General features: G+C 44.9%; 1 protein-coding gene and 2 long non-coding RNA genes across 5 annotated transcripts in view; 1 reads left to right on the top strand and 2 right to left on the bottom strand.

The window, feature by feature from the left end:
* Positions 1 to 22,697, top strand: part of HTR4 (5-hydroxytryptamine receptor 4) — an 85,778-nt gene that overhangs the window by 53,067 nt on the left and 10,014 nt on the right. The window contains exon 7 of one of the 2 annotated variants that reach the window (XM_015876097.2): positions 1,495 to 1,603. The exons of the other annotated variant lie outside the window; for it this stretch is intronic. Coding sequence (XP_015731583.1) covers positions 1,495 to 1,501 — 7 coding nt within the window. The 3' untranslated portion in view covers positions 1,502 to 1,603. Of the gene's footprint in view, positions 1 to 1,494; positions 1,604 to 22,697 lie in introns of those variants that run through there. 2 annotated transcript variants of the gene reach the window in all.
* Positions 28 to 2,644, bottom strand: LOC116654062. Its single transcript, XR_004308930.1, has 2 exons — positions 2,580 to 2,644; positions 28 to 2,169 (listed from the first exon to the last, which is right to left on the bottom strand). It is a non-coding gene; the product is annotated as an uncharacterized LOC116654062 (long non-coding RNA).
* Positions 15,301 to 20,198, bottom strand: LOC107320355. Of its 2 annotated transcripts, XR_004308932.1 has the most exons (3): positions 20,112 to 20,198; positions 17,012 to 17,148; positions 15,301 to 16,855 (listed from the first exon to the last, which is right to left on the bottom strand). It is a non-coding gene; the product is annotated as an uncharacterized LOC107320355 (long non-coding RNA). The 2 variants fall into 2 exon arrangements; XR_004308931.1 differs by lacking the exon at positions 15,301 to 16,855 and having other exon boundaries at positions 16,960 to 17,148.

Here is a 22,697-nt window from a genome sequence, read left to right as displayed (position 1 = left end):
AAAAATGAATTTCTATTTATCTATGAGTATAAATATAGAAATGAATTTGCAGTTCTAAGAGGCTGTGGTTTGAAATACTGTGCATGGGAAGGATTTGGGGATCATTCTGACTAACAAGTGGATATGAGAATTTACATCAAGCTCTCAGCTAACATAATGCAAAAAATAAGCAAAATAATTCACAGCAGTGCATACGGCTTTCTGGATAACTTGCGTTATCCAGCACATGTTCAGGAGTCCTGTGCACCACCAGAGTGAAAACCAAATGCCATGATTAGCTGAAAAATGCTGCTCCCCGCTTTAAACATATTGCTTGCATATCTTTTGTTATGCGTAGATATTTGGTTAAAACAAAGCAACAAGCTCATACCTTTGGGAATCATTAAACTCTCGTACTGCACAAAGGGATTGAAACCCAGCTCAGCAGTGCTTGAATTCCTTGATAAATCAAGCTCTGAAATTTTGCCACAGCAGAGAAGGTAAAGTAGAATTGAGCAATGATCAGAGCAGACAAACTCCAGAACGTCTGGGTCAAGTACGTCCCTTTGGTGTGTTCCCATTCCCGTCCAGAGGTGCTATGTTCAGCACAGAGCAATGTTAATCTCTTCTGGGAAAGCTGTAGTGAGTGGTTTATTTACTCATTTTCCAGCACAAAGAGGCCTTCTCAGACAAGGCTGATGCCAATGTCATTTCTCCAAAGTAAAATACATCCCGATTTTCCTTTTAGAAGAGCCAAGAAAAACAAAATAGGGGGAGAAGAAAAGCAGCATGAAGCTTGTGGGGACTGGAAGTTCATTGTCCTCGTAAATACAGAATTAAATAAATAACCCAATCAGCCCACACTCATGTCAGCACTCTGAAGGTGCACAAGGCATGGGGAGAAGAGCACAGTAAATCACAGCATACAGCCAGCACTCAGTGCCGGCGTGCAGCTGCGGAGCCTTATTGGCCCCTGTGGGGAACGTGAGTGATGGAGTCAGTAAATCTGAGCAGGCACTGCACTGCTTGGCTCCTCAGTTTGCAGAAGTGTAACAGCTCCCTGGCTTGGCAGCTGCATTGGAATAAGAAGTCTTCCCTGGCTCAGAGGTGCTGCTGTGGGAGTGTGTGAGCAGCACTGTGCCCACCTTGCTCCTGCTCCACTGGGTTTGATACAGGGCAGGGTGCATGCAGGGATCATAGCACTGTGCTGCTGCTTCTAGTCTGTAAGGGGTTGGCAGAAGCACTTCCTCCCTCCTTTCCTTTTCCCAGCCAGGAGCAGAGGAGACTCTGGGACAGAGGCTTCAGTGCTCAGTTGGGTGGATGGGCTGATTGGATTGCATTGCTTCCAAAAAGCATTGAAACAATGAATAAAGAGGCTGCCCCTAAACAGTCAGATTGGTCCTGAAGCCCTCCTACCCACTGGGCTGCCAGTACAGAGTCTCTGCTGCTGGGCTTATAGGTAGAATCCTGCTGTGCTGCCTCCTCCTGTTCCTCTTATCTCTTATCCTTCCTCAGGCATTAAGGCAATCACAAAGACCATGGAATTCCCGAGGCAGAGCAAAGCAGTCAGGGTGGGACAGCCCTGTGCCACAGCCACTCCTGCGCAGCCCAAGCAGCTGCATGAGGAGCCCTGGCATCTGGACAGCCTGCAGACCACAGCCTGGAAGTGCAGCTCCTCCTCGCTGCTCATCCACCTCTTCCCTGGCTCTCTTGGCTCAGGGCCATCCCTTGATGTCAAAAAGGTGCGTTGAGCTTCAGCTGGGGAACACACGCCTTCACTACCACCTTTCCCCATGGAACAACAGTGGCCGCTGGAGGAAGGAGAGATGGCAGTGACATGGAGCACGGATGGGATGAGCTCACTGCCCACCCCAATGGAGTCCACAGGAAGCATACAGGAACAGCAGCAGGAGCCTGGGCCCAGCTCAGCCATTGCTACGTCACGCTAAATATTTCTTTTTGCTCTCCTTCTCCCTTGCACATATACCCATGATCATGGAAACAACTCGTTGCATAAGCCAGCAGGAAGAAGTTTCTGGAAAGGAGATATTCAAGGGCTGCGTTTTGGGAGGTGTCGCATCCTGGCTCCATTTGTGCTGCTGAAAGCAAGAGGGTAGGGTGCTACGTGGACCTGGGATCTATCTCCTGGCTACAGCAGCTGGCCACAGCCAAAGAAGGGCCTTGCTGCTGCTTTGAGAGAAAAAAAGATTATTTATTTCAATACATGCACAACTTTGCTTGGACAAACTTGCTAAATCTGGCCCAGAGATAACAGGTAAAGGGCTAGACTGAAACACAGGGCCTCCCAGTAGTAGAACATGCAGCTTCAAAGCCAACTCCTTGCATTGGCAGGGCACCGAGCTCCACCAAATAAGGTGAATGGGTAGAACTCACTATTATTGGTTCTTGGGCACCTGAGGGTTGTAACTTTGGTTTTGTTTTTTGTGCTTAAGGAGAAATAGGCAAGCAGCATGTAGGATCACGGTGCTCACAGTAGCAAATGGACAGATCAATACGATGAGAAAGGTGTTACAACAAAGGTGTGATGACAGGACAAGCAGCATGATAGAAAGGTGCTACAAAGGAAGAAGATTGCTCACCTGTACCAGAAGATGGCAGGTTCACAAGGGAAAGCTTCACCAAGGAGGGATCTCCAGAAAGAGATCCTTTCCCAGTGGCAGTCAGCCCTTAAATGAGGTCTAAGAGAGGTGCAGCCAGGCTGCAGCCCTTCTGCTCACACAGCTGAATTGCCTTCACCTGTGCTCCCAGGGCTGACCGGGTTCTTTCCCCAGGTGCTCAGTCAGTGTTTCAGGCTGTGACTCAGCTGTTCCCATACGCTCATTGAGGGAAAGCTCTTATTTAAATCCCATTAGATTCTCATGTGTCCACTTCTTGAGTGTGTCCGAGCCTCATGACCAGCCTCCACCCAAACATAGAGTCATCAACAACAACCCTCTGGCAGGACCATGTCAGAGGCCATGAACAAGTTGGGGTACATGGCATCAGTTGTCCATCCTTTGTCCATCGATGCCATTGCTCCATCGCAGGTCACCCACTGGTCAGGCATACCTGCCCTTGGTGAAACCATAATCAGACCATTATGACCAGAACTCCTGCCTGGGAATTTTAATGGTCCAGCAATATGGATCAGAGCTCTGACACAGTGCATCATCTTCTTCACTAGAAGGTAATTAGACACAAGATGGATCATTTGCATTCAATTTGCTGTTTCCTTCATTGCCTCATTGTTTGCAGTTCCATGCTGGATTGCCATAGATCATTGGGAAGGCAAACTGACACCAGCAGACATTTTGCTGTGCTGGCAAGACTTAGAGCGAGTACAGGCTACGGAGCTTTAGGACACCAGCTGTAATTTCTCCAGCTGTCACTTACTGTTGGGAGCCAATAGGCAAGAAATTCATGTTTGCAAAGTAAACGAAGCACATTCCCACTAAATTCTTTTTAGAGATTTTCTGAGCAAAGGATTGAGACATCCCCCCGGCATCTCTATCCCCTGCAGTTTTGCTTCCATGTAATTCATCTTTTAGATAGGAGTTTAGAGGGAAGATGTGAAGGTTTTTGTTTCCAGAGGATCTGATGAAATACTGTCTGGGTGCTTCTAGTGTCTTTGCATGTATTCAGACTGGGATTTTGAGTTTTGTCTGTGTTGACAGGGTTTTATTTTGCTTCATCTTAGCAAACCAATGCAAACATTATCTTTGCTTGCAGGCAGACCACGGTGCTCTGCTCTGCTCTGCAGTGACTCTAGGACCAGATAGGAACCTCTGTATGAGGAGTTCTGTCCTTAGGGATGCTCCAGTGCTCAACAAGAGGCACAGGAGAAATGAATGAACTTTTTCATTTAATAGTGAGAACTCTGTTGGTGGTTTTCTCTTTAAAATGCAGGAGTGATATTTTTTGTCAGCTGCAGGTGCCTGGGTAAGCTGTGCTGACATCTATGGGTGATGTCAGGCAGCCCTGTTCACCAGGACTGCATGTCTGTGAGTACAGTATCAGGCATGGCCATATAGTCCAAGTACTGCAGGAAGGTACCACAGGGACGCCCAGGGTCTTTCTGTTCATTACTGAGCCATGGCAAGGAGAGGAACTCCATCCCAATGTGTGAAGTATTCTACCAATAAAGGCATTTTTAGTGCAATCCATAGGGGTCTGCTTGCTGCCTATCAGTACTTCAAAGGGGTTAAGACTGGAAAGGGAGAAGAAGCATTTGAACTAAGGAATAATGCTGGCACAAGGAAAAAGAAGAAGAAAGTGGCCAGGAATAAATTCAAGCACAGAATCAGAAAAAATCTTCTGGCCATCGGGGCAGTGATGTTTTGAAACATGCTCTCCCTAAGACTAGTGGGGGGAAATGGCTGAATTTTAGCAAGCTGAAGCTTGATGAATATACAAAAGTCGTATCATTGTATGATATGATTGTGTCAGCAGGTGGGATCCCACAGAGCCCCACTTTGCCCTTAATTCTGATCTCAGTGCAGACCAGAAGCAGCCCATGGGCTCTTGGGAGCCTCCAGCAGACTCCCCATGGCCCCCAATTATGTTTCATTATTTGTGCCTTTGCTTTGATTTCCCCATTTATTTTTCAGGGCAGCTATCTGATAATATGTGCAAAGTATACTGACATATCATCTCCTTCTGCAGTTTAAATCCAGGCTGGGCAATGTAGTTAAAGGTAGTATGGGAAGGGGACAGTTTTGTAGCAGGAAAGCCTCAGACCAGCGGCATTAAGAGTAGAGCATTCAGTAGGTCTTATTCTTTGCCGATAGCATTAATATTTGTCAGGAGATAATCTGGTTTTCACTTGAATTTCATTAGCCGCAATTCCAAAAAGGTATTCTATAAAAATATATGAGATCATTAGACTCAATAACAGATAAAAGAGTTCTGTAATTTCTTGGAGGAGCTTTCTTGTAGTTTTTCATGAAGCTTTGCCAATATTTGCAATCAAACTTATGTTCCAACTTCCTTGGCACGATTTTACAACTTGGCAGCAATCTTCCCTACAGTCATAGCACTCACAAACACTGACTGGCAATGTGAAGGCTCACAGGCAGGACAAGGAGAGCTATAAATACCCAGGGGTTTGTGATAGCTCAAACAGAAGATACAGGCTGACCCAGGAAACGCTGAGTGAGATTATGCAAGCTGTTATGCAGAGAAGACGGGGATCTGGGAATTCAGCTGTTCAACAGCAGCAAAAGTTCACACCATAACAATAAGAGAGTTGCACACATGGAGAAGGAGTTGTTGTGTCTTGCTCTGTGCAGCATCAAAAGGCCTACAAGCCAAAAATGGATGTCAGCTTCTCCTTCCTTTCCCCTCTTCCTCTTTTGAAGTGAGCTGCATGGATTTCTGTTTCTCCTGACTTTTACTCATCCGAGTGTGCATGGGGCATCCTGGGACCAATAGCAAACCAAGCTCTTCCAGGCAGCTGATGTAGACCTGGTGCTTCCACAGCACAGCCTGGGATCCGGACATCAGGAGAAGAAGCACAAAGGCCAAAAGCTGCAATAGGAGGGGACCTCCAGCACGGCCTGAAAAACAAGGAGTATGATTTGCACCACTAATTGATGGCAGACACCTGGTGTGCAGCAGGATATTGCAGCTGGGAACAGCAATGGGAGTGCAGTGGTGTCATGGCAGCGTGCTCAGCCCAGTGTTCGGGCTGTAAAGCAGCGGTTCCTGCAGCACAGCAGCCACCAGCACTGCAGCATGCAGTGCACCTCCAGCTTGTGTGGGAGCTGACTTATTTTTTTACTGTGGGTGTTTTCTAAAGTTATTGCTGAAGCCTTTCTTTTTATTTGTAAATGTGATAGGCTTTTAATGAAGCTGGGCTATCCCCAGGGTAGGATGTCGAGACATTAATTTCTTCTCCCTCAGCTGTCATCTTTCAAGTGCGGGGAAAGGTTCTTCCTCCCACCTCTTCCCTGCTTTTTCTTTCCTAGGGATCTGTGCTAAATTTAAAAGCAGAATAGTGCTCGGATCTTTCTTGACAATTGAAAAACATGGAAAAGGAAGAAAGTGGAGGGGAAAGTGTGGGACAACCTCAGCACCCTGCATCAGCTCCCTCTGCCTTCTGTGGGTAGTGTGTGAACCCATCACCCAGCCTTTGGTCCTCTCTGACCACTCAGCAGCCCCACCAGCTCCTGCCAGCCCCCAACAGCCCATCCCACTGCCCATATCAGTACAGACCAGCTCCTGCTGGGATGCTTCTTCAGTACACTGATGACTTCCTTCAACCGAGACTTGTCTCTCTTGCCCATAAGTACACATACAGTGGGCTGAAGCCTGGCACACAGCTCCACAAATACCTTGCCACAGGAAAAGGAGAACTTCTGATATAAAGAAAGCTTCTTGTAATTGTACGGAACGAAATCAAGAAATTTATCTTATTTCCTACAGAGGAGAAAGGAGATTAAGGTTTTAAAATACCACAGTTTCCTTCAATTTCAGTAAGGCAATCTCTTTCAATATGTCTCTATATTGGAAAAAGATTAGAGCTATGATAAAACCCCTTTTGTTATTTGGCCTAATACAAGACTCAGGATCAGAAGTTCTGTTCTGCATTGGTTTGTTGCTGGTAGGGAGACTGAGGGGTTGAAGGGCACCTTGGGCATGGAAGTGACTGAATGATCAACTGATTTTTGTCAATTTTTAATTGCATGGCTTGTGCTTTGGGTAATGAAGCCTATTGCTGTATCCTGGTGGGGCAGAATCCTCATTACTGCTTACTTTCTGGTCTGAGATTTACTTCTGTAATGTGTTGCCCTGATCTGTGCCCTCCTGAGGCAGCACCTGGTGGTGGTGTGACCCACACAGAATGTGGGGGTCCCCATGAGAGCCCTTTCAGCAGGAAGCTATGGGATCTGGTGCTCAGGGAGCTGGGCTGCTGCTGACCTCCTGCTCGCTCTTTCTGCCCATCACCAGCAGAACCTCCCTGGCTCAGCCCAGCTGCTCCTTAAAGCATTGCTTTATCTGTTTATCACCTCTGAAAATGGAAAGTAATTTGGTTTACAGAAGTTTGCAGCAACCCAGCTGTGAGCAGCCCCTGCAGTGCTGTCGGAGAACAGTGCTGGAGGGAAGGGTGAAAAGCAGTGTGAAAAGCCAGCAGGGGAAAGAAGCCTTGGGGATGGCCAGAAGTGCTGCAGGTCAACGTCTCCTCTCTGTGCACTTACTGCTGGGTTTCACTTCACTGTCTCTGTTATTCAAATGGAAACTTTAAATAACTTGCATTACTTGTTGTCTTTTCCAATTAAACCTCTCTGGCATTTCTCATGCATGACTGTTTCTTATTTCTCTCTGCTTTGCAAAACCGGCTTCTGTAACAGCCAGTGCATCCCCAGCATTCCTCTCTACTGCACAAGGCAGCACCAGGAATCAGCATGGGAGTGCACAGCAGAAGGAGGGATGTGGGACTGGCTGCCTGATGAACATGCTTCATAAAGATGGGCTGGATTTCCACATCTTCCATCCTTGCAGGTCTCCTGGGAGTAAAGCAAGCGGCTCCTTTCTGCATGAGGCTATTTGAATGGTTGTTTAAATTGGTTTGGAGGTCTCATTGAAGAAACAGAGCAAGATCTGGTGGGAAAAGCTCTAATCTGATTTCAGCTCAGTCCTTGCCGACAGGAAGCACAATTATAGGATTGCCTAATTTAATCCCAGCTCTGCTTCCTGAATCAGCAGCACTATGCTAGGGATGTATTCAGGTTTATACACCTAAAGCAGAAAGCTGCTGCTGAGAAATGAATTCTCACTCATGCAGTGACATTTTGCCGACCCCAACAGCACTCTGTCCTGTACTGGGAACATAACTTTCCCAACAGAGCAGTGGGTGCTGGGAGGGTGCGATGAGATGGACAGAGCTGTGTGCAGGGCTCTGCTCCAGCTGCACTGAGCAGCCTGCTGCCTATTGTGCTGGGCCCGTCGACCACAAGAAGAACTCAAGGAAGTTGCACAACTAATTTTGTTATCTGACCAAATCCTCTTTTGGAAAGCAATTTATTGTCTACCTACTTCCCTTTTGTGTATCTCCCAGTTGAGACCTCTGCACAGCTCTGCTGAGTGCTGTGGACCAACTGTTTCCCACCCCTCCACCTTTTGTCAGCCAAGGTGTTCTTAGACAAAGAGCTCTTCGTACCGCAGGGTTACAAACACTATATAAATCCAAGTAATTATTATTAGATTACATTATTCATTGTAGCAACAGATATCTCTAGAATTCAGTGCTAAGAGCATTTTAATATTAGGTTGATTTTTTCCCCCCCAATTTTTAATAACTCTCTTCCTTTCTGATCAGTGTACAAAAAGCTTTCTGAGCTTTTTGGAAAGGCTGTTCATTTACCTGAATGCCATAAAGATGCACATGGGGAATATTTCAGGGTCCAGCCCTCAGGCTTCCCCTCCTAGCAAAAGATAAATGTTGGCACAGTGAACAGTAACCAGAGGGCAGAGACCCTGCGGACACAGAGGTCAGTGTTCAGTGACATTCGAGAACTCCATCTTTCTTATATCAGGGAAATACCTTAAGATGATCAACCCCCACCCACCACCCCAGCTTCTCCCAGGGAACACAGGTCTGTGGGTTCTCAGACATCCTCAGTTAACAGTTCTCCTATGTCAGGCTTTTCCCTCCTCTTTATTTCTCAGTCTCTCTTCATGTGCTCCCTCCTCATCCCCTGTATCGTGCCCTGCCATCTCCTCATGGTACTTGTCTCCACTACCTAATAAAAACCCCATCAGCTTGTTTTTCTTATGGATCACACAAGATTTTTGAAGCAAAATCGGATGCCAAAAAGCCAAAAAAGCCCCCCCTGTGCTGGGGCTGGTACTCGAGGGAGGAGCATCTTTCACCTCCAGTGACTGCTGCTTGAAGCACGGGTAAGCACATCTCATTATCACTTGTAAAACATACTTTGCCTTCTCTGAATGGCACTGCTGTTTAACATACTGGCTCTGAGATTTGTTTTCACTTTTGACTGTGAACCCTGGTGAGCTTTTTCAATTTTTCAGACCATTATCTTTGGTTTGTAAATTTTGGCAGAAGGCAGCTGCAGCAAAGGGATGTACTTATAGCACAGAGTCTCCAGCAAAGCACAGGTCTCCCACATTGCCTACACATCTAGATTTGCCTACTGCAGCTAAAGCCACTTGCAAGACCTTCAGTGTGCCTGGGGCAGAGACAAGCCCTGCTGCTCACAGACATTCTGGCCACCAATTTGGTATCCCAGGGACTCTCACCATGCCTGCTGTGATTTGATCGCCTGTTGCTGTTTTGCCTCATTTACGAGCATTAACTGCTGCCTGCATTTCTGATTGCAGTGCAGCCACCAGACCCAGCCTGCCTGTTCCCAGTGCTTACCAGGTACAGGCAGCAGTTCCTCCTGCTGTGAGCCTGTCAGTCGTGCTCACCCACCTGTGATTTCAGCTCTTAGCCAGCTGTGAGCATCTTTCCATCCTTAACTTCACTTTCAGAACAGTACATTGGCCATTTCAAGTCTTTTGCTTTTATTTATTAGGCATGGCAGAGATTACTCTTGCTGCTAACATCTGCTGCTCAGTGTGCATTTGCATCTTGAACAGATGACCTGACATGTGAATTGATGCAGATGTGCCTTTGTTTTGTTTGTGTCACCAATAAAAATGCCATCATTTTTTTTCTGTATGCTTTTGGGAGTGCAAAGAGTCTTGCAAACGCCAACATTACACACAGCTCAGTAAGTCTAATACAGCATTAGCTGATGATTTCCAGTCCTTGCTTCTGAATTACTTTGCTCTTTGGCGAACGCAGGCTACCTTGGCATCACTATCATCCATTATCATCCATAAGACTTTTAAAATTCAGGTAGTTACATTTAAATTGTGGTTTTATAACTCATCTCTGTTCTTCTTGTTTTGCTGTGCTTTATGACTGCATCTTTATTAATGTGATCTATGCCTGGTTTATGATGCCTCCATTGTTCATTATGCTATTAATGGGGAATTTTTCTAGAGAGTTTTCTTTGAAGAGCGATTCTCCCTTTGAACCTATGTCTTCATTTAGTCCATTTAATCCTGATTAACTGACATTTTTTCTTGCCTAAAGAGCTCATTAAACCACGCATTGCCACTCTCTTACTGGTGAGCTATAGTCCTCTCCTTTGCAATGTATGAGCTCTTCAATATCTGAGGCTTTGTTCTCACACTGCAGGGATAAACCTGGATAAATTTTCTTACCATGAAAATCAAACCTCCTGAAATCCTGGAATCTGAGATCAAATTTCACTACAAGTCTTTGCATTTAGCAGGAAGTGTATCCACACCTTGGCTGAAACACATCAGAGTTCCATGAATATTATCAGGTGTCTAGGGACAAGCCAGATTCCTTGCCCTCAGTCAGGGGCCATTTCAGTCCCATATCATTGTTAGGTGGTTTTTAAGTTGCTTCCTCGTTTATCTCATTCTTGTAGTTTAAATGAGTCTTAGCAGCATTTTTTTCTTCCTCTGGAAAAGACGCACAACAGCTGCTCAAGTGCATAAATGAGAGGAATCTGCTTTTTTGGAAGGAGGAAGGAAAGCAAACACAGAATGCGTTTGTCACTTTGGAAGGAATGGGAGGATGCCGCGTTGCTACCAGAAATGGAGCCAGATGTGTTTATTTGTACCCGAGATTAAATGAAAAATCAAGAAACTGGTAGTATCTTACACTAATGACAGGTGTGAATAATCTTACCGTTGATTGATCTGTAAGCTGTCTGGTAGTGAACAGAAACAGTAGCTGTTTATGTTGAAGTATTAAAGGCAGATATAATTGATGCAGTGAGATTCGTGCCCTGGGGTGCTTTTGAAAAGATTTTATAGCACCACAGTTACTATTTATTAGCAATGAAAGCACTCTGTAACACTTTGATACAACATAGAGACAAGAAGAGCACTAAACGACTACTTTGTAGGCAACAAAGCAGCTGTGAATGGCACATGAAGAAGTGTTACCAAAGAGATCTTCAAAGAGCTCAGCTTTACTTCATTGAAAACACAGTGCCCTCAGAAAAGAAGATGGGGAGGTTTGTTCAGTTCCACCCACCAGGAGCATCACAGCCACCTCTGCAGGCAGGAGATGCACCCTCAGCATCCCTCATAGACCCACTCAGCTGGGACAGTCGATGGGGGAGAGAAGAACATGGGGTGCAAGGAAGGAGTGGGGCATTTAATTTGGGTTAATTTTGCCATGGGAAATCAGCAGAGAAAGACAATTTCCTCTGGAGAGGAAGTCAAGGTTCCAAAATGCCCAAAGCAGGGCTCTGTGGATGCCCCACTTCTGCGATCGAGTGCATCACACAGATGTAACTGCGAAGCCTTCCCTCCAACCTCTATTTTAAGTCAGAAGGAGGAGAATAAAATCTTGATCTCAACACCATGTACCTGAATCTAATAAGAAGGTGGTATGATGCTCTCAAAATACTTGATGAACAGATGCAGAAGTTTAAGCATATTGTTGGGCTCAAAGGAAAAGGCTGTTATTAAAGGTGTTAAAAAAAAAGAAGCAAGTAGATGCAAAAAATAAGCCAGGCATTCTGCTCGTGCAAGTCTTTTCCTTCTCACAGTTGATCCTTTTCTAATTCTTTTCCTTGTCATTCAGGAGAGCTGTCAAATGTTTGGCACAAACCTCCTAGTCTTCCACAGCCTATTAAACCTTCTTTGAATCTACAAAATAACATGTATTTCCTGACTTGTTCTATCCATTTCTGTTTGTCAAATTGAGTTTCTACCACACTCTCCTGTTCCCGAATGTACAGCTTTATTGATAGGTTTTGGTTTTGATAATTGTTGCAGAATGAGGCCTAGAACTGCCACTTCCCAGAGAAGTGAAGGCTATAGCTGATGCTTACACTTTTGAACAAGTATATGAAAACAAAAACAAAAAATACCTTCCCATTCTTTTCTGCTCAGGTTGTTGGATTTGCCTCTATAATACCATGAACTTATGGCATTATTCATCCCCTCCACAGCCAGGCAGGGGTGTGCAGGTTGCATTCATCCAACTGCTTCTACTACTTGCTCTGCTCAATTTCCCCAAACTCCCCTTTAGGATGGGTGATGGAGGATCAGGGAACCCTTCCCTGGTCCTGATTAATTGTGTCAGAGGATGATCTACCAGGTCTGCAGCAGATAAAGCTGTATGCAGCCAAAGATGGGCAGCTGGACGTGGTCTGGCAGCAAAGCACACCCCTGGGTCAGGAGGGCAGAACGTTCAACTCATGTCCAAGGATGAAGAAACTAGAAGAATATCAAGCAGAAGTAATGAAGTGACCTCTGTATGTGCTCAGAACGGGAATATGAAAAAAAAAATAAAAAAAAAATCAGAAAATTCAGGGAAAGCAAAGCACACAAAGTAATGAAATATTTGAAAGCTTACCTTAAGATTAAGTGAGAAATTAAAGAGTGATCTTATTAGAAGCTGGTCTTTAATCATAGCTTACAAATAACATTCTTCTGTACAAAATGCAGTGAAAAGTGGATCCTGTGACTGCAAGTTAAAACTAGAATATTTGTACTGAAAATAAGGCATGCATTTCTAACATTAACCGTAGGTACTAGAGAAAATGATCAGCTGCTGTATGGCTTTTCTTTCTACTTATATCTTAAGAAAAAAGATTAGATCTCCTTCTTCCTCCTCCCACCTCCTCCCCCCAATAAAAACCACCAAGAAACCCAAAATATTCCATCTAAACAACAATAGAAAAGCTTGGTTGAAACTTTTAGCAAGACCTTGTGCAGTAGGCAGATGATAGATGCTTTTATCCCTAGGCCAGCCCAGGTCAAAAGAACAGTGACATCCAAATCTACATCAGTGGCCAATGTCTACCTGTAAATCTCTGAGCATATTTCCAATGGGGAAAACTACAAAAATCAATCAAATTCAATACAATTTCCATTTATGAGAAGGTCTAAGAAACTCTCAACTTTCTGCATCAGAACTGTTGTAGGTGATACGTGGAAAGTGTTTCTCCCTTTGTGTTTTTATCAAGCTTCTGTCAGACAGGAGAAAAATGGAAGGCTAGGAATGGGAATTGCAGCAGTTGAGTGCTTGAAGAGGTACTGATAATTCTCTGCTACTTCAGAGAACCATTGAGAAACCAGTAGTACCTTGTTCACAACCAACAGCAGTGCATTTTTGAAGTTAGGATTGGAAGTTGGTTAATGGCCAGATGTAGTTGTAACTTCACTAAAAATTAAATAGTAACTACCATATTCCTGCACTGCAGTGGGACAAAAATCAAGCTTAACAATTACTCCCCTATCTGTACTTAAAACACAGACCAACATTTCCAACATACTAAAGCTGTCAGCTGGCTCAAGGGTCCCCAGCCAGGAATCCATGGCAAATCCACATTCCTCCATAGATCTCAATGCCTAGCAGTGAACATGTCAGTTATCGTGGCAATTAAGGGACCCAAATACAACCCTCTAGGCTTCTGATTATGATATATGGGTGGCTTCCACAAAAGAAGATCATCAAACCAAATGTGCCGGTGCTGTTCCTGAAATCAGCAGGAGAAAGACATTACATAGCAACCAAACCTCTCCCTAGAGCACTGCTGGGGAGCTGTCAGAATGTGGGCTCTGCAGAGCACTCCTAAAAGTAGATTAAAGAGGATATTCTCAAGGAGCAGGAAGTGCTGAAGGATTCCCAGTGAGGAATATGGAAGAAAATGAACTCACCTGATGTCTCATACAGTTCTAACTCAGTTAGAACTTTTGCTGTAAAGACAGGTTTCCCTTTCAGTAGAAGATCTGGTAACATAGCTCTAGCTTTGACACTACTGAAAGGTAATTTCTTGGTGTTTAATGCCAGGATAGCTAGAGAGCATTTCCCTATTAGCTGTCTTTTTTTTCCCCCTTTCTCCCTTTAATGCCTCTTCCCTCCTCTGCACTGTGGCTGTTCCTCTGTCTCCAAGCTCCTCCTGCTGTTCTGCAGTAGACCAGTTCCCATCTAGCCATGACCATGCTCTCTAAGATGTGTGGTGTAGAGGCAGGTACCCTGGGTACATGAGAATGTTTCTCCAGGACACTGAGGGTTCCAGCTGCAGAGTGCTGTGGAGCAGCAGCACTGCATTTAGATGCTGGTTCTCACTGTCACAGGATGATCCCACAATAAGTACCACATAAAACATAGCAAGACAGAGGGCAGTAATGAGCTGGTATTAAATTCACATTGGCATTGCATAGCACCATATATCACATACCACAGTGAGGACAGAACAGATTTTTGTGGCCCTTTGCTGGAGCAAGCCTGAACCATGCATAAAACAGGATATTTAACAATTCCTAGATGATAGATATAGCCATAAGAGTTTTTCAAACAGCTATGACTAATGATGCCAGTGCCTTTAAGTCAGTCATACCTTCTGGCTGCTGGTAGGTATCCTCTTCTGTCAGATGAGGTGTGTGCTTTCACTTGGATTCCTATCACAGAGGAATGCTCCTGGGGCCAAGCACTTCAAAACATAGCTCCAATTAGCTGAAAATTAAACAGGAGATACTGTGAAATTGGCTTTCTGCTGGAAATAGAGGTAGGAAAAGGAGAAGAGCTCATTTCAGGACCAAGAAAACCCTGGTGGTCATGAGGATCTCCCCATCTTGAAACTGGGATGGCAGGTGACAAGAGCTGATATGTGACCAGCCTCCTCTACACGCTGTGTAGCCCCTCAGTGTCACACAGCCACAACCCCCCTGTGTTACTGATTGCTGCCAGCCCATGCTCTCTGCACTGGGCTGCTGAGGCCACAGACACCGGGGAGACTTCACCTCCCAGTACCAAAAACCCCACAGTTATCTCAAGACATTTATGGCAGACAAGGAATTTCCCTCCTTTCCTACTTCAGAGATTTTATTTATTCCCTATTAGGACATTCACATTTTGGAGAGACACAGCAGATTCCAACAGTTGCTTTAAGAGTGCAAAGTTCACAGTGGAGGAAGCAGTTTCAGGTTCCACCATCTGCTGTTTCCCACATCCAGGTCCCCTGAGTAGGCTGTAGTATGCTCAGGATCAGGCTGCAATCTGCTCCCTGCATTGGTACCCAACTTGCTGCTGAATTTCTGTGCTGCAGAATTCCCAGCTGCTGATGGGGAAAAGGGATCATCCCTTGGAAGATCAAAAGGAAAAAGAAATCCCTCAGGAACAAGGGAGGATGTCTTTGGAAAGCAATTAGTAGAAATCACGTAAGGTGCTAATTTACAGTGGCAGGTGGCAGGGATTTCTTGACACAAACCACACCTCCACGCTTGTTTAACCCATCTTCTGAGGCAGGAGTGGGACAACAGAGCAGGTGGAAGAGCAGGGCTGGGATCGCCCTGTGCTGAGCCTCGGGGGAGCAGAGCCACGGCCGTGGTGCAGATGGCAGCGCCATTTTCAGAGCTATAAACAGCATCATTGTCATAGCTCTTTGAATGGTACTGCCATATGTACCGGAAAAGCAGCTTCTATGCTTGGTGGGGCTTGGGGCCAGCTGGATTTTCTCTCCATTTGGATGAAGCAGATTCCTGAAGTATGAATGAAAGCTGCATGCTGCCTGCGAGTAATTCCCATCTCGGCGCTTGTTTTTGAGTCTCTGAAGATCATCATGTTCTGCTCTGTCTCCTAGCAGCAAAACTCATGTGTTCTGCATGTGGAAGGTTTGCTGATGTATCTAAACTGCCCTGTTCAGTTTGAGAAACAGCGATGAACATCCATGGAACTTTGCATAGAAGATCAGACAGGCTCTGTGTGCAAAGAGCGTTTGACTGTGTCTGTACAGGGCAGGAAGACAACACTCATCTAGCATGCCCTGTTACAGTTATCACTGTACACTTCCAGTTGTGCTGCTGAGGGAGCACCCACTGCAGCAAAGGGAAAGGGCATGGCAGAAAGCTGCACAGATGGAAACCATGCTGCAGGAGTCAGAGCCTGACCCCAGGGCTGGGGTGCAGCGGGGCAGCTGTCAGGGAGACACTTCTGGAACAAGAGCAGTCTGTGAGATTGTCTGGGTGTTGGCCAGGCCTTCGGTTGATAGAAGAGGAAGAGCCTACAGAGATCTGAGAACCACAGAACCATGCAGTGTGTTTCTGATTCCGCGCAGTATCAGCAGTAGATTATGATGGCTGATGAGTCCAGGCGCTTGCGATAAACACACAGCTTAATTAGCCACCCGTTTAGAGACATATTCTAGGAACTAATTAATTCTTTCAGTTTCTGGATTAAACCATTGCATAAAGCATCCCTTCAAACAGAGAACATTATATGTTACGCTGCTGTAATTAAATAAAGAGTTAAGTGAGCTTGAGAGATGCCCACAACACTTAATGAGGATTAATTAAGCAACATGATTTACAGCTGGAGAAGATGAAACTGAGCATTTCCAAGCTGGCAAAGCAAAGCAGCTGTGGCTGCTGAATTCATGGAGGCACACATGGGGAACGTGCCTCAGCAAGAGCTTTGCTACAGCAGCCTCACTGACCAAGTTTGTCTATCATCTACTCATTAAGGCTGGAAAAAACCATTAAGATCCTCAGGTCCAACAGTCAACCTGTCACCACCACACCACTAAGCCAGGTCCCTCAGTGCCACATCCACCCTTTGCTGAAAACTTCCCATGACAGTGACTCATTTAGCAGTGCACCCATTGTTTGGCTGAACACATATCTTCCAATTTACCTGCTAGGAGTTAAGACAGCAGCAGGAGGTTTGAAGGGCAGATAAAGCACAGCCAAAATACTTACAGGGTTTCCTCTACAGGTTTCCTTCCTGAGACAGCCACTAAATCAGCCTGTTCTTAATTTCTCTGATGACAACACGGTTGATCTGTGTAACAGCATCATTATGCTCCAGGCACACCAGCTGTAGGGAATGGTTGGCTGTTATTGGTCGTCTTTGGCCTGGTTAGAACAGGGCATGCCCACGCCCCAGCTGAAATCTGCAGATATTCCTTGGTTCTCCTTGTATTTTTTTTCCTCGTTTTCATTATGCAGTTCTAATGCCTGTGGAATAGATTACCTGAATAGATAGACTCTCTATATTTCATTTCCGGGCATGGCAGTCTGATTTGTTTGAGAACAGCTGCTTCCTTCATCCATACATCCTCCTGAATCAGCTGGCTCATGTCCCTCTGTGCCAGTGTTCTGGTTTTGTGGCTGTGAACACACAGAAATCCTGATAAATTTAGGAATTCCCTCAGAAGTTGAGCAGCCATATATTACCAAGACTTGTAGCTTTCAGACGGCTGTTAATCACTGTGAGATCTCGCTTAGTGATTTTCACTCACTCCAGAGCTGTAAAGCTCAGCGAGAAAACAACTTTGCATCAATATAGGCAGCTGTAATAACTTCAGTGTTGGTAACTAAACTGCTTTTTCAGATGTATACAAGAAGCCAGCAGTCCATCTGGAACCACCAAAAACCTTAAGTTTCCATGCTGTGAATGGCTGAGGGATTCACTGCATCCTCTCCAGATAACCCTGGTCTCAGCCATCGGTTTTAAGACAGCTTGGTTCTGGATAGAAGACAGCACTGCAATTTAGGGACCCCAAAGTAAATATTTGGGTTCTTTCACTTATAAACAACGTGTGATGACAAGCACAAGCAAAGGGCTTAGTGTGTGAAAACCAGCTCCAGCAAAATCAGTCTTTGCTCTAGTGTGAATAATTCACTTTTTAAAACAATTAGTGCTGTCAGACCATTCTAAGAAGCAACAGAAGTGCAAGCTAAAGATATAGGGTAAGCACTGATAAAATTATAAAGAAAAATGCCTGCAAAGCACAGCACACCTCTTATTACTTCTATTATACAGGCTACATCACATTCACATTTTTCTTGAAACTGAGATGAGTTTACATAAAAAGGGAAAACCCAGTATATTATACCAGTACATAATGCAGGTGTGTGATATTTTGGTAGATTATTGGGCAAATTACACCATGGATTAGCCTCAGGGTAATGAGCCTCAGGGTAATGCAAAGAACCGTATGTACAAAACTGGGCTGATTTCTTAAGAAGATGAACAGGTACTTGCTGCAGTTGAACCCAAGTCGGTTACATTTGAAGCCTGCTGGCTAAGATGCAATTTTCTGTTCCATTTGCTACGTATATCATTGTTTCGTTTTTCCCCAAGAATGGGAACAGACATAAATCTGAGCAACGTTTATTTTTCTAAGGCAGAGGGTAAGGCAGGGATTTATAGAACACATCACATCCTCTGAAGCAGAAAATACAGAAGCCTAGGAGCACTGAGGAATGGGATATCATAACCTTCAGAAGTTGGAACTTGTTTGTTTGCTTTTGCACTGCAAATTGGAAAGAACTTTATAAGGCAATGGATGCAAAGGACGTAGGCAAAACCCACCCTGTAACACAGACCTGCCCAGTATAAGGTTCCTGGTTCAGGCAGAAGGACCTAAAACTGCACAAGCTGAGGAAGAGCACACATGGGGTTTTGCTGAGATAATGTCTGATTTTGGTTCTACAATGTAAGAGTTCTTTGTTTAAATAAGAAACTGGTATTTCTTGTGCTGGAGAAACTCTAAACAAATCTCTTAAGTACACTGTGAGCAATTCTCATGAAGATAGAAAAATCCTTTGCTTTGCAGACCAAGGGGAGGCTTTGCATCTGAGGTTGGTGGGTTCCTCACTGTTCTTTCCCGGCAACTGTGTTTGCGCTTTTGTGTGTTTTTTTTCTACTACTTCTGCTATGAAGAATGCTTGTATCAGTGTTAAGAAGTAATGAGGCTTTGACTTTATACTCCTCTGTCCCATCTGAAGTAAAACAGCTTATTCTAATCTGTCTGACATTTAAAGCATGTAACCAATATTGCAACTACACAAGTGACCCAGCAAACTCCTGAGCTTCATGTGCACTTGAGGCACTCTTGGCTGAGTCAGTCCAAAAGACTCAATATTCATAATGTATTTCTGGATTATTTTCTGCCAGCATTTCACTTTATGTCAAACAGAATAAATGACCAGTTTCACTCGAAGATTAATTTCTCCCTCTTGTGTTTCTGCAATAAAGCTGCAAACTCAATCATGTCAGCAGGGGAAGGATTATGACTTTCCCAGTGATTTCTGCATGCGTCTCTCCCAGCTGGTCACCAGGTACTTAGTGCTGGTTACATCTCCCCATGACCAAGATCAATATAGCGAACAATGAAGCTCTGTATGTTATGCTCCAGTCAACAAGGTATTTGTGTAAAACAGGATTTCAAAAGGGATTGCCCAACGTTCTTCTGTTTATGAAATCCGCTAGCAAATAAATCTAACTCTGAATGCACTCCCCAGATTCCTGGATTCCCCCCACCCTCTCCAAAACATCTGAAATTGTTTGCAGCCATTTTCTTTCCTCCTCACTTGGAGGACACCTGGAGATGAGCTCATGAATGTGGTACATTTAAACATTCACACTGAACGTAGCATTTGTTCTTTTGTACATCTCCAGAGAGGATGCCTTCCTGCTCCCTACAACAAATGCTTGGATGAAACCTTTTCCTTATGCCCTTCTTGCTCACAGAAGTTCAGAGGGGCCCTGATCTTGGAGGGGACATCAGTACAACATCCTCACTAGCAGATGTCCAGGAGCAGCCCTCTTGAGATTGCCAAGGATGAAGCCAGATAACAGACTATTATCACAGAATGTTTGGGGATGTAGCTAAGAGAAAGTGGGGGATTAGCAACCTCTGAATCATACTGAAATGAAGAAGCTGTCAAAGGTGCCTCCTGTGCTCCTGAAGACTATTTAACCTAGCTATGAGATAGCTATTGGCAAGGGAGGTGGATGAGCAAACGCAGCGTCACGCTTCCGGAGGAACAATGTGAATGACTGCACAGCCACCAAGCAGAGCATGCTGCTGCCTTGTTTGGGTATTGCTTTTAGTCAAGCTAACAAGGAGTAGTGCCTTCCTATGGAAGAGATACAGGGAATTAAAGCCTGCAAGTGGAGGAAGTGCAGGAGAGGGAGAACAGGGTTGGGGAGCACAGAGTTCTCTGCTATACTTAACGCACCATAAGGATCAGAAAGATCAACTCAGTGGAATGATGGTGCAGGAGGTGAAATAACAAAGGTGTTACAAAGAATGGAAAGGTGTTACAAAAGGAAAAGTGCTCACCCATCTCTGAAGATCCAGGCTTGCAGGGAAAACTCCACAAGGGAGGAATCTCCAACCAGAGACCCTTCCCCAGTGGCAGTCAGCCCTTAAATGAGGTCTAAGAGAGGTGCAGCCAGGCTGCAGTCCTGCTCACACAGCTGAATTGCCTTCACCTGTGCTCCCAGGGCTGACCGGGTTCTTTCCCCAGGTGCTCAATCTGTAGTTTGGGCTGTGACTCAGCAGTTCCCAGACACACACTGAAGGAAAGCTGAGGTGTGCTTTCATCAAACATGGGCTGTACAGAGGAGAATATGGAGATTTAACTCAAATTAAGCACCCACTCCCAATGTCACCATCTGTGAGATGACATTTCATCCTAATAACATATTTACAAAACAAACTAGTTATGAGCTCAGCCTCAAAATTTGCAATGTTAATATTTTTGATGACACGATGTGTAAAATTTTACAAATTCACATCCAGAGATCTGTGACAGAAAAGCAGCCTAAAGTCAGGAATGTGCTGGTTAATGCATGTCATTGAAACAGAAATAGTGACTGAAAAAACAACCCCTGAAATATCTTACCATCGGGTGCTCTAAGCAAGGGCTGGATTGCAAACACTTCTTCTGGGATACCCAGAAATCACCAGGACACACAGCACAGACAGAACGTGGGTGCACATGGAAAGCAGCCCCATGGAGCACAGGGAAGGCAGTGGGGGCCCTGGGAGCCGAGTGCTGAGGGGAGGAGTGGGAGGGAGCTTGTGTGAGCCCAGGTGCTGTGAGGGAGTCGGTGATGCTTTGTTATTCGGGAAGGAACTTCCACTCCTGACCGACATCAGCTATGTGCATATGCTAGAATTTTGTTATAAAGCATGCAATTGTTTAGAACAAGTTTCATTCTGGCACACACAGAGTCCTGTTTTTGCGTGCACAGAATAGACACGTGAAACAATTACGGAGTTTTTTTGGGGGAGAGGAATTCAACAAACTCCTGTTGTCACTTTCCGCTGGATATTTCTCATTTCCATTGGGAATGGGATAGCCGGGGCTGTGCAGCATGGAGAATAGGCTCTGGGAGACCTGAGAGTGGCACTTCAGTATCTAGAGGGGCAGTAAGAAAGCAGACTCCTTAGCAGCATCTGTAAAGGAGGAGAGATTCAGACCAGATATAAGGCAGAATCTTTTGATGGTCAGGTTGGTGAGGCACAGGTTGTCCAAGGAGGTGGTGGATGCCCCGTCCTTAAAGACTTGCAAGGTCAAGCTGGAGGGGCTCTGAGCATTGATGGAGCTGTGGGTGTCCCTGTTCACTGCAGGGCAGTTGGACCAGATTGCCTTTAGTTGTCCCTTCCCAAACAGTTCTATGATTCTATATTTTCACTGCAGAAAAGTTCCATTTCCCAGATAGCTGCAGTTCTGACACAATGGCGTGTGCTAGGAGCCTGATGACTCTTTTGCTAATAGCTGTCCATCTCTCTCCATCAGCCATAAGAAAGGCCTCAGTTGCTTATAGTAAGGGAGTATAGTAAGGGAGTAAGAGTAAGGGAACAAATCCAGCTGCAGGTCAGTACTGGGGCTCACGGTTGCTGGTCTGCAATACACTTGAAAATGGTGATGTTCCCATTGCATAAGGAAATAGCTCCAGCTTCTTCTGCCCCACTTTCAGCTTAGACAAATGGCTTGTTTCTCTTCAGCTGATGAAAAATCCAATTTTGCCAGTTATGAGATCCCCATTTATCAAAAATATTATCATCCATTTGAATTTTCTTAATAGATCCTTTCTTGTACTTTTGCAATTGAAACACCTTACTTAAAAACCAGAAAATTATTGTGAGCTCTTCCATCTGTAGGCAGCTGTAAGCTGCTCTTAATGTGATATTACATATATATTTGTAACATAAGTGAACACTTCCAGCTATTCTTCTAATTAGCACATTTGTGCCAGTTACAAACGCTGCATTAATGATGGTGCAAAAATGAAGTGTAGGCCAAAATCAACAGGTAATTACAATATGTAATGTGGTACCAAAGTTAACATTAATAAAAGGAAAATACAGAGTTAATTTGAGGAGGAAAGTGGCCCCTCTCTTTCCTTGCTTGTTTTCTCCAGGGCATTCTCTTAAAGCTGAGCTGAATGTCCTGCAATGGAAAATAGGGAAACTGATCAACATCATTCAGGTCAAGTATCTGAAAGACAGAAACATGAGGAGAAGGTTCTTGCCCTCACACCCAGGGGAGGCAAAACACAGACTGCGGATCTTCCTAGTGAGGGGGAGCATGAGGTGAACATGGGAAGCGATTGGGAGCATGGTTCTGACAGGATCAGAGCTGCTAATGGTATAATGAGGCTAATTATTTTGAAAGTGAGCTTTGTGGTTTGAAAGCTGCTGTGTTTGACAGCTCTGGAAGGCACAGGCATCTGCTTGTGCATGAAAGGGAAGTAGCAATTAGGCCACGGGAGCACAGGAGCACAGCAACAAGTTCAGCATCTGCATGGGAAACAGAAAGTTGTTTCTCAGCTTCTTTGTTTCTTGGTTTCATAGAATCACTGAGGTTGGAAAAGACCTCCAAGATCACTGGGTCCAGCTGCCCACCAACCACCAATT

This window comes from Coturnix japonica, chromosome 13 (assembly GCF_001577835.2).
Source record: "Coturnix japonica isolate 7356 chromosome 13, Coturnix japonica 2.1, whole genome shotgun sequence".
Taxonomy (NCBI): domain Eukaryota; kingdom Metazoa; phylum Chordata; class Aves; order Galliformes; family Phasianidae; genus Coturnix; species Coturnix japonica.
The sequence above is the reverse complement of the archived record's forward strand: the minus strand, read 5'-3'. Positions and strand labels throughout refer to the sequence as shown.